Source organism: Pteropus medius, unplaced genomic scaffold (assembly GCF_902729225.1).
Source record: "Pteropus medius unplaced genomic scaffold, Ma_sr-lr_union100, whole genome shotgun sequence".
NCBI classification, from domain to species: Eukaryota; Metazoa; Chordata; class Mammalia; order Chiroptera; family Pteropodidae; genus Pteropus; species Pteropus medius.
Window position 1 is genome coordinate 14,269,585 of NW_024346667.1, and position 12,056 is coordinate 14,281,640.

Below are 12,056 nucleotides of genomic sequence, written 5' to 3' on the forward strand. Positions count from 1 at the left end.
CACTAAGCATTTGCCAAAACCCATAGACCTTCATAGCACAAAGACTGAAGCTTAATGCATGCAAATTAAATAAATATATATATTTATATATTTAAGAGGTTGGGTATCCCTTAATGGAATGCAGAATATGACAAAACAATCAAACTGTATTACAAATTAATGAAACCACCTCACTGAAGGGTTTGGTGGAGAGAAAGGTCCTGACTTAAGTAACATTGAAAACAGTCTATAAAACTGAAGTAAAAAAAAATACTGTACATAAACACTGTACTCTAGTTGATAAAATTATTTATCAAAGGATATGGGTTAACGATTCTGGACTTGCTGTACGTGTATACTGCCATTGAACAACTAATTAAATGGCAGATGGTGGGAGATAGCTTCTCACTGTTGGGGTGGTAGGTTACAGATAAGAAAGCGGGGGAGGCTAGAACATTTCATGTAGTAATAGGTTAGAGTTGGAGACATCAGTAAACTCATGTTTAGCTTGGTATAGACACAAATGGTTAAATAGAGAACTATGCATAGATATGTGTACATATACAGATTAGTATAAACAAATATATTTCCTTGCTCTGTCAGCCGAGAGGGCCTAGAAGTTATGACACAACAGTTGCAATGAGCCTACCTAGTGCCTGGATCTTGGTTTCTAATCAACTCTCCAATAAAAGAAAATGCTCCTTGGAGAAATGGTTGATTCTAGGACTGGGACAGAATATATACAAGATAAGCCTGGAGCATCCTGTAGTGCCAGAGAGTAAGAAACTGTTAGGAAAACAAAACAAGACAAAATACTTGATGAGAGTATATATCAAAAGGGCAGAGGAGACAAATGAAAGAGCTTCTAACAGCCAAAGCTGGAACAACTTAAGCAACAGTGATATTGGATTACAATAAAAAGTATAAAGTAAATATCCATGAGTTCATACTGATGCACATAAATAAATGAGGGAAAACAGACAAATCTCACATGCAGAAGAATTCCAAAAAAGTTATGTAGATACTCAAGGAGGTGGAGCATAACTCCCTGGTCCTTAAGAGTGAGCTGCGCAGGGTGACTTCCAAAGAGTGCAGTGCGGAAAGCGGGAGATAAAGAGTAACTTACACTGGAGGAGACTGCCAGACTCTACCTCAGTCAGGTGGTCAAGGTTCATATCGATAGGGATGAGTCATGGTTATACTATGTACCCTTGATAAGATGGGATGAAAATAGCACTTTAACACTCGTTTTCCCAAAAACACATAACCCAAGCTTCATCATAAGATAAATATTAGAAAAATCTCAATTGAGGAACATTCTACAAAACACTTAACCAGTTCTCCTCAAAACTTGTCAAGGTCATCAAAAACAAAAAGAGTCTAAGAATCTGTCACAGTCAAGAGAAACTTAGAGCCGTAACAAGCAAATGTAATAATGTGGTGTCCTAGAAGGGATCCTTGAACAAGAAAAGGACACTTATTTCTTAGTAAAAGCTAAGAAAATTAACAAATTATGGACTTTAGTTAATAGTAATGTATCAATATTGGTTCATTAACTGTTAACAAAGGTACCACAGTGATGTAAGATGTTAACTAATAGAGGAAGCCGTGTGTAGGGTATATAGGAAGTTTCTGTATTGTTAGCAATTTTTTCTATAAATCTAAAACTATTCTAAAATTTCAAAGTTTATTTTAAAGAGATATTGAAAACCATATACTCATAAAAAATGGGAAATGGAAGGGACTACAAAAATCATCAATTAAACCCTTTATTTTACAAGGGAGAAAACTGAGGATTAATAGGATTCAGTAACATGCACTTCAGAGAGGGCCTTGAGAAGACAGTAGTGGTAGCTAGCTGCTAACTTTGTCCTCAGTGACACTAAACGTTAATCACGGTACATAGTAGACACTCGAAAATTACTGAATGGTGAATAATTCCCCCAAACCTACCTTCTATCCAAATATTTCAACCATTCACTTATTTATTTATTAACTCATTCATTTATTTAACAAATATTTACTGAGTGGCACTACAATTTTACTTCTAGAATTATAATCATTTAGAAACTCTGTCCAAATGAATGACGTTGTAAGAAGCTCTATCTAGCTGACTCAAATTTATGTGTCCAAGGAAGAATTGTTTCAAGCCAAGTATTAAAAGAAAATAGATTGGGGAGACACATTAAGAGTGATGGCTCCATGAGTCGTAGAGAGTACTATGGTTCATTTACACACAAATTATGGGCGATGACCTTTTTGAACAGTATTGTTATTTCAGATTCTCCAGTCTCTCATTCTACTTTTACTATTTATAGAGGCAATAGGCTAAGAGCATAGTTTTGTCTTGCTTTCCAGTTTCAGTTCCACAGTCTTGGCCAAGTTGCCTAATCTTTTTGAGCCTCAGTTTCCTGATGTGAAAAATCACCTCATAAAAGAATGTTGCTTAGATTAAATACACCAACATTTCTAAAGTGTTTAGCACACTTGGCAATGACATTATTATTACTAGTATCATTACGATTATTGTTATCATTACCAACCAACCAGATGCTTGTACCTGTGAAACAATTCTGGGAAGCTTAGGCCAATAACTCAGGTTCTATTAAAGAATACACATTGGCACACTTAATCGATCTTTTGATCTTTCTAGGTTTGATAAACCACGAAATTATCATTGGGTTCTGGGCTATGATTCTTTTTATTGACAGTCTAATGCCTCTTTTTCTAAAGGGGTTGTTTTCAAATTCCTTTCTTTCTTGGCTTCTTTTCCTACTAAAGTTTATTTTCACATTAACATATCGTTCATTCTAAATCTTCCATAGGCTCCTAAAACAAGATAGTTTTCCTTAACACGCTTCTCTCCTGATGTTCATTTTTCTGACTTTATTTCTATCACATTTAAAGATCATGTTACTCAGGGTGTTCACCTCTCTGTATAAAAGCTGTGAAAAGGTCCAGCAGTACCATTGGGCGCTTTCCTCTTTGTTCCCAGGTGAAAGAGGTCTTGTGTTTGTTATTCTGACTAAACATTTCTGAGCAAGAAGACTCTCCCACAGTTGTCATTACAGACAAGGCTGTCTGTTTGGGAACCTTAGCAGTTCCCAAGTACCTTATACCTTTGAAACTGCATTTAAAATCAATGCCTCTAGGAAGCAGTGCTCTTCCAGTAGTTGTAGCAGCATCAGCTCAACATCTTACACAACAGCTCCTTGTTAATTCTGCTCTCCCCTGAAGAGCCTCGTTTTAGACTCCTCCATAGAGTCTATTTTCATAAGTTTCACTTCAGTGGCAAGAAGCTAAGTTTGGGTGATAGAGGTTGAAAAAACCACTCTCAGCACAAATGTTTCAAGTTCAGAGGAAATCTCAAGAGAAACTTTAAATAATTTTAATCAAAAAGTATACTCTTCTACTGAGTTCAAAAATAATTAAGTTAATAAAACAGGTTAATTGTTTCTTTTAAACTGATTTTAAAGGAATTTTAAAAGGTAATTTTGTCTGTAGCTCATTATTTTAACAAACATACTGTGAATTAGTGTTCAATTAGAGTAATTATCAAAAACTCCTTTTGTCAAGGATACTCACATAAAACAGGGAGGAATGAGTGAAGGTTGAAACCAGCTGCTGCTTCTCCCCACACTGCCACTCTCAATGACTCCAGAAGGATTTAAGCCTGAGGCAAATGAGAGAAAGTGGTCAGTTGCAGAACAGAGGAGTCACAGATTCTAAATCAGGTCATATGCATGAGCTCCCAGGTGGAAATCAGAGGAAGAGTGTACGTGTTCTCATTTTTTCACAAGCTTAAGATGTCCAACATCTAAAGTTATTTATACCTAAGACATCTCCTGAAAATTCATCTGATTGGAAGAATTTTGTTGTTGTTATTGTTTGTTTGTTTTTTTAGGAAATACCAATCAGCTCGTTTTTCAAATTTAATACGAATACTTTTAACATAATTGCTTAAGTTCTATATCAAATGTTTCTCTACTCATGAATTGGTTCTATCACTAATTTGTGGGGATTTTCTATTTGTAACAAACCTGATCAGACATTAGAATGATAACATATACCTATATAAATAAAACATACACATACACGTGTGTGTGTGTGTGTGTGTGTGTGTGTATATATATATATATATATATATATATATATATATATATATATATATATATATATGTATAGAGAGAGAGAGAGAAAGAGAGAGAGAGAAAGTATCAAATGAAAATATTTTCTAGCAATCTGGACAGAATATCTGAATGGCCTTACCTACCCTATATAAAAGGTTTATTTTAGGGGGCTCCAGAGGCTGTCTCAAAGAGACAGCTGGTCTCCAGAGCAACATAAAGCAGGGTTCAACAAGAGGTCTGAGTAACAAGCCATCAGGAGAGAAAACAAAACAAAATGCTCAAGTTTTCATATACAGGAAAACAAATAGTGGTTTCAGATTTGAGCCCCAAATTAACAGGCACAAGGGCAGCCTCTCCAACTGCAGGCCTTGGTTTGCAATTCAACTGCTTCTCAAATGGGCAACTCTGTGTAATGGCTATCAGGATGAAGAGCAGCAGGCATTTTTAAATTTAACAGTGTTCAACAATTCTCCCTTAAAATGATGGGAAGCCCAGCGAGCAAAAGTAAATGTCTGAAATACAAGGAGCTGGGAGGCCAAGATAAGATCCAAATGTACTTTTAGGGGAACTCTTTTCTAAGCTATTAAGAATATGATCCAGAGGCACTGGACGGTTACCATAGAGCTGTTGTGTACCACTTGAAGCACTCATGCAAGAAACACAGTGCCAAGTATATAGTAGGGATTTGAATATTGCTGAATATAAAAATGATCCACTATTTTGAACAGCTATGGATTAAATACAAGGAAACAAAATAAGCAGTGAAACAAAGGAAACAAAAAAAGAATTAGACATACAGGAAAATAATGGTAAAACAAGAGGGAAAGAGAGAATCCATCCACAGGAAAGCCGATTTGTTTTGGCACCATACTTCTGGCCTAAATCAATGTGGAGTAAGTAAGATGGATAGCTCTTAAGATAGAGTGAAGGCTGAAGAGTCTCCATTTTCCCCCTCAAACTCACATATTTCTACACATTTAAGTTATACAAATAAATTAACCCTATCTGTGGCATAATCTTTATTTAGTAAATATCACAGGAAACTGATTTATAAATAAGCAAAGGAAATGTGGAATCGATTGCACGTATGCCTCTCACCTCTTTTCTTGAATTCTGTGCCACTTGCTCTAGCACAGCCAATGCTCCCTAAGATTCTGATCTTAGCTCTATTCTCTTCTCACTCTGTAATCCATTCTAAGAGTCACAATGATGAAGAGCCTAGACACTAGAACCACTTTCCGGAGTCTCATCACTTTCCGGCCATGTGTGTGTGTGTGTGTGTTTGTGATCTTGGGAGGTTACCTATCACCTCTGAGGTTTGCTCACTTATAAAGTGGGACTAATAATAATATCTACTTCATGGGGTCATAAGGAGAAGTGAATGAGTTGAGACACGTGAAGTACCTGGCACACAGTAAGTGCTCAGTAATTTCTAAGTAGTACAACCATGGCTTCCACTGTTATTTAGTTGAATAACTTGATTAGTTACTTAGTTGATATTTAGTTGATGAGTTGATAAACTCTAATTCTCTAGCCCATACTACTTTTCTGAGCTGCAAGTCCATTTAACCAACTGCCTATTCAACATTCCTAATTGCATCTAGGGCTCCTTAAATTCAACATTCACGAACTAATTCACTTCTATCTCCCCACTCCTGCCTCAGCCCAAACTGCTCTTCTTTTTGTATTCTTCCTCCGAGATGAACAGCATCATCCAAGCAAGGGGCCAAGTCTTTGAAATTTAGTAAAGTCTACTACCCTTCTCTCAACTACCTCTAACCTGAACTTAAAAACTTAATTAGTCACCAAATCTTTTCGGTTTTGCTTCCTATCTCCTCTCCTGCATTACTGCAAGGGCTGCTCTTTGCCTGTCTCTAGTCCTTTTCTTCCCACACCATCCTTTTTCACACTGCAGTCAGGGGGTCATCCTTTTAAATATTTTCCATCATCTTTCCATTCACCTTTAGGGTAAAATCCAAAAATTTTAGCATAGCATATGAAGTACTTCATCAACTTATCTCTCTTTATCCCTCTAATTTTATCTTCCACCATTCCTAGTTCCAGGACACAAAACTACCTGTAATCCCCAAACTTGTTATCCTTTCTTTCACCTTCATACCTTCGTTAATACAACCTACAACGGTCTTCCTTTCATTCTCTATCTAGAAAATCCCTTTTCTATTATAATATTTCCAGTTTCAGCAACACTACTCCAAATTGAACTCAAAAAATAAATAAATAAATAAAAACAACAAAAAACCTAAGAACTGAAGGATTGTTAGAAGGTGTCACACTTCCAGTATAGTTTGCTCAACACAGAGTGAAATTCCTTTTGTGCCTTTATTTCTGAGACATGGAATAAATTTCTTTTCTACTCATTCTATTTTTTGTTTTCCATTGGCTAGTCATGACTCTTTGGGTGGGGAGCTGGATAGTTGGAATATACATTCAACCAAAATGTGATATACTAAGAGATCTAGATGGTGAGGAAAACTTGGTGAAAAAATATAAAGAAACTGAAAGAAGAAGAGGTGCTCAGCTATTTTCCTAAGTCATATGAGCCATTTCTCCTCTTCTTCCTCTCCCTCCTTCCCTCTCCCTAGCTCTGTCTCTCTGTTCCTACCTTTCTGTCTCAGTGTGTCTCTGTCTCTCTCACACACATGCATTTCTCTTAAGGTAAAAACCACTCTCTCTGTGTTCTTTTCAAATCCCTTGGGTTTTATATTTTATTACTCCAAGTCTGCCTCCCTGACATTCTTGTATAGACTCGTTATTTTTCTCTGTAAAGAAGCTGTTTAGTTAGTCCTCGCCTGGTTTGTAAGTACCCAAGGCAGCCAGTTCCTGCGGCCCAGTCTACTTCTAGCGTCCCTCCCTCCCCCCGCCCCGCCCGTCTTGGCTGGAGCAGCAGGTATGTCAATTCCAGGAGAGAGACAAGGCAGACAAAGGTTCATTTGTGAAGAACCTCCTTCCAGCACCTCCTCTCTTCTCCTTTTGCCCAAACTCACCCAGTGAGTTGGAGCATTTTAAAAGATTCTTCTGCCAAGAAGACCAAAAGGAAAGAAGAAAAGGGTATGTAATGTTTTTTTCTTAAAAATCTTTTTATGTCATTTATTCTATCCTAAACTACTGTTATAGATTAGAGCAAATGTATTTATGTGTTCAGTCATAAGAGAAAGAGATGATGGATGTACTTTGAAAAAGAAGATGCTTCTTAGGATAAAGGATAAAGGAAAAGAATCAGATCAAAGGAGAATAGGAACTGTACATTCCTTAACTGGGAAAGTCACTTAACCAAAGTTTTAAAAAGAGGCAGCTTCCTCTCTGTTATTTCTTATTAATGCACACATCCACTCTGAATCTAGTCCGACATAATAAGACTTTATTATGCTACCTCTCAATACTAGGTGAGGATGATGAAGTATGTAATTTTTTAAATGTAGTAGCTATATCTCTATAATACCTTCTCTACATGAAGTTAACTGCAATGTCTAAGAAAGCTAATGTTTTTTTGCTTTTTTAAAAACCCTGATTCCTAAAAAGAAACTAGTATAAATGTGCGATACAAATAAGGAATTCATTGAATTCATCCTTGGTGTCCCCACCATGAAACACAGTGCAGTATCTGTACTGCTGAGCTGCTGAGATAAAGGGGCCTTATAAAAATTCCTCTTTTAAATTCCTTAACTAAGTTACACAGTCTGTGAAGAGCTCTCCCAAATGCTGGTCTTTTTCTCCATGATGATCTATTGTGGTCAGAAAAACCATTAGAATAATGCAAGACTGAATATTAATATCATCTTCTAGCATTCTCTGACAGGCCTGAGGGCAGATCACCCTCAGAGAGGATGCAGACTTTGGTTTTTCACTGATGAAGGTCTCTTGGATATTTGGGCTGATCATGTCTGTTTTAATGTTATTTGAAAGGCTTACCCACTTTCTAATATCACTTCAATTCCTTTAATATACACTTTAAGAAGTTTCACTTCAGGATTCAGTCATTCTAACACAAACTTCTTCTCACACGGTTAATAAGAAAGAGAGAATTTTAAAAATAACAGTGATTTTCATCCTCCAAGAAAGATGATGGAAAACATTACAGACTGGACAGCAATTTTAATCTCTTCCAACTGTAATTTTGATGTTTCAAATGTCAAGTTCTGGGCAAATTTTCATTTGCTTTTGCAGCTTTTGCTTCTCTCGCTGTGTTTTGAAAGAAATCTGAAAATGAACTGCCCTTTCTAATTCATCAACTCTGTTTCATTCCATTTCTTTTCATATCAGTTCCTAGAACTGACATCATGTGCCTACATGAGCACTGCACCATAAATGTCTCAACACTTAAACTATGTAGCTCTGTTAGCTTTGGCCATTAAATGGGATGATTTTTCTTTTTAAGTCTCCATTTAACTCCAACTATTCAAAAGCTTGGTAGTGCCAAATACCCTCACACAATCAAGATTTTCAATTCCCTACCTATATGATGGTGGCAATGATTCATTGCTTAATTGGAAATATCTTACCCATAATTCTGTATCCTCTGCTTTGATCTTTTAAATATCATGCCACTATTAGGATATGAATGGTATAAATTAGGCACAATATTAATTACATAAAAGTGAATCTAAAAACAAAACCAATGAATAACTATCTGTAGATCTCTTGCTTATTCCTTCAGATATTCAGTTTTTAGCTTTGTTTTCTTTTGTAATTTGGATGTACTCCATAGGAATTTTAAGTGCATGCATGTCAACTGAAAGAGAAAAAAAAAAAAATAGAGCAATTTGCTTCAAATTTGCCCACGTCATTTCATCTTGTTGGAACTTGAAAATATATAGTCTTGATTGATCGTCAAGGATTAAGGTTGATGTCTTCTAATGAAAAAGAAACTAACCAATGTATCACAGGAACAAACTAGTTCAGACATTTTCCACTTGCTAAATAAGAGTTAAAGCTAATTATCTACACTTAAGTAAAGGAAGAAGAGAAGACTTCAGTTCAAACATGTAATTTCTAAAGTGTTAAAAAAAAAAAAAAAAACCAGTAAGTACTGCCGGGTGTGGAACTTTCCATCGTAGTATGTGACTGAGACTGTGACAGAAACACTGTTTTATGCTCTGGCATGAACATAGTCATAAGAGGTGCATGGTATGGCAACATACCCACTTTTCCAGCAATTTATTTTTCATTTCCTCAGTGAATGTTTTTTGAACACATACTGTGAGCCCAGCATTGAAGCAGGCTCTTTGAGAGATGAAAAAAAAAAAAGTAGAAGTTACAGTCCTTGCCTTTATGATGCTGGCAATCTCCTCTTCCAGTCCTTTGAATGTTGGCTCACTCTAGACCTCAGTCCTTTGCCTCTTCTCTTCTCAATCTATCCTTACTACTATATTGCCAGTCCCATAGCTACAAATACTATCAATAAATATCCTGATGACTCTCAAATTTGTATTTCTAGCTCTGACCTTCAGATTCATATTCAACTGTCTATTCCGCATCTTCACTTGGATGCCTAGTATACATCTCAAACTTAATCCCAAGATTTTCTCTTGAATTCCCCCCAAATTGACTGCATCCAATTCTTTCTCAGCTCAATAAATATCAAAAGCATTAAGGTCAAAACCTAAGAGTAATCCTTGACTCTTTCCCTACTGCATCATATCTTCCATCAACTTCCACTGATAGCCTCTTCTACTTCCAATTTTATCTCACCACAACACATCTGATGTTTCAAAAGACATAAATCAGATCATGTGTTATTCTATCAAAATCTTCCAATGGTTTCCCAATATACTTAATAAAATCTAAAGTCCTTATCATGTCCTATAAGGCCCTTTGTAATTTTCCTCAATCCTCCTTCCTGGTTCTAGGTAAATTCACAAATGACCATCACTAAATGGCCAAATGGCTTTCAGTGCGTTTCCCACTCCCAACTGTAGCCATATTCTCCATATTGCTTGCTGGCTTATGAAAAATGTTGACAATGACAAGGCATTACTTAGTCAAATTCACAGTTCTTGTAGTACAGATCATACATAAGTACCATGGGAACAAAGAGCAAGGGAGCTATTAAGAATGGTATGGCCTGGATCAAGGCTTCTTAGAACATAAGAGTTTGAAATTTGTCCTTAATTGATGGTTTGGTCAGAATTTAACAAAAGGGAAGAGATGAGAGGGAACAAGGCAGAGACACATGTGAAGGACTGAGGAGGTGACTGGTCTGACTGTCTATTAGCTCAGCGGTAGTGAATGATACATGTGACGGGAAAGTGGAAGAAAGACCTGAGGATTAGTCCTAAGAAGTTCATTCTTTTAGATAACATGAAACCTCTGTAGGCTCTTGCTCAGGATTAAACGTGTGTTTTCAGAGAAGCATTCGTTTAATACTAAAAATATGGGCCAAGCATTGTATTAACCACTGGGTATGTGGTGGTGAACAAAATAGCCTGCCCTCATGGAGCTTTCTGTTGAATGGGAATGCTAGACATAAAATGAGTAAACTCACAAATATACAATTTAAATTGTGATAAATATTATTAGGGAAAAGAATAGAACACTATGAAAGAATCAGGTTGAAACTACTTCAGATTGGCTGGTTTAGAAAAGACTTTGAAGAAATAGCATTTAAACTGAGACTTGAAAGTTGAGAAGAAGCCAGTCAAGTAAAAAGCATTTCTGGCAGAGAGGGCAGCATATAGAAAGACTCTAATGGAGGAAGAAAGATTTCTTTTTAGTTACAAGGAAATACTCTATACATCTTTATTGCAGTATTTTTTTAAATGGGCGATATGGACTATTTTCTAACAAAATATAATTAATCAAGATTAAGTCAAGAAGTATAAACTATGTAGTATTTGTGACATATTTATACTAAAAAGTATTCATTGTTTATCTAAAATTCAAATTTAACTAGGTATCTCATATCTTATCTGGCAACCTTATATTTTAACAATATCAAATATAATTGTCTGAGTGGCGATATCATGTATATCAGAGACACAGGACTGTAGAAAAGGTCAGAGAGTGCTAGTATGTGGATTTTGAATTCATCTGCTTTTATGTAGCAGAGTCTAATGGAAACACTCTGAGGAATAAACATGAGTCAAGATCAGTCTTCAAGATGAGTTTGTCCAAATGTGTCTCAGGCTTCCATTCTTTTACCTTTCCTCCTTTTGTTATTATCTTATGACCCTGTACTTCCTTCTTAATCTTCTTCACTGGCTTATAATCTCTTTCTCTGATTAATCTTCCACCTAGTCCATAAATGTTAGAGTTTCCCAGTGTCCTGTCACTGGCCATCTCGATTTGTCCTTCTTAGCATCCTCACTTATGCATACCATAAAAGAAACACATCAAAATGTTAACAGCAGTTCTCTCTTCACTGAAGCTCTAGTTGAATTTTATTCTATCTATACTTTTCTATATCCCTCATGTTTTGCATTGGGTATTATTACATTTTTGAGAAAAAATATTTCTTAAAAAAGATCTAATCAGGCTTATGGCTTTAATTAGAATCATCTAATGGGAAGAAAATTCAGTTAATAATCACGAAACAAGCTCAGGAACAAACTATACCTATATGCAGGAAATATAATAAGGGTAATGAGCCCAAGTTGGCTAAATGTATAACTTTATCCAAAGCCATAAAAATTAGACAAATAAACTAGATTACCAAAAATAAGAATGACATCACTGCATAATAAAAAACTAGGAAAATCAAAGCTGTAAGATATAAAAAATGCCAAAGACCTAAAACAATAAAAAAATTCTTCAAACCGATTAGGAAAAAAGATTAAAAAGAATTTACAGCTTTCTCTCAGAATAAATGCTAGTTGTGACCCCCGCAAAAAAGGAAACAAAATAGAAATTGGGAAATACATTTTATAGTCAGACTATTTATGTATATAAAAAAATACAATTAAATTAAAACAGTAGTATCTGCTGACATGC

General features: G+C 35.8%; 2 protein-coding genes across 15 annotated transcripts in view; one reads left to right on the forward strand and one right to left on the reverse strand.

The window, feature by feature from the left end:
- SCRG1 (stimulator of chondrogenesis 1) overlaps positions 1-12,056 on the forward strand; it is a 108,744-nt gene that overhangs the window by 91,629 nt on the left and 5,059 nt on the right. Inside the window, exon 1 of one of the 5 annotated variants that reach the window (XM_039876111.1) lies at positions 4,202-7,178. The exons of the other annotated variants lie outside the window; for them this stretch is intronic. The gene's annotated coding sequence lies outside the window, so the exon portion shown is untranslated. Of the gene's footprint in view, positions 1-4,201; positions 7,179-12,056 lie in introns of those variants that run through there. 5 annotated transcript variants of the gene reach the window in all.
- SAP30 (Sin3A associated protein 30) overlaps positions 1-12,056 on the reverse strand; it is a 101,548-nt gene that overhangs the window by 68,503 nt on the left and 20,989 nt on the right. For 9 of the 10 annotated variants that reach the window (XR_005655684.1, XM_039876105.1, XM_039876098.1 and 6 more), the window contains exon 5: positions 3,565-3,652. Coding sequence is in view for 9 of the 10 variants with exons in the window: in XM_039876105.1 (XP_039732039.1) it covers positions 3,565-3,652 (88 nt within the window). In the remaining variant the exon portion in view is untranslated. Of the gene's footprint in view, positions 1-638; positions 766-3,564; positions 3,653-12,056 lie in introns of those variants that run through there. The other variant, XM_039876097.1, reaches the window with a different exon arrangement.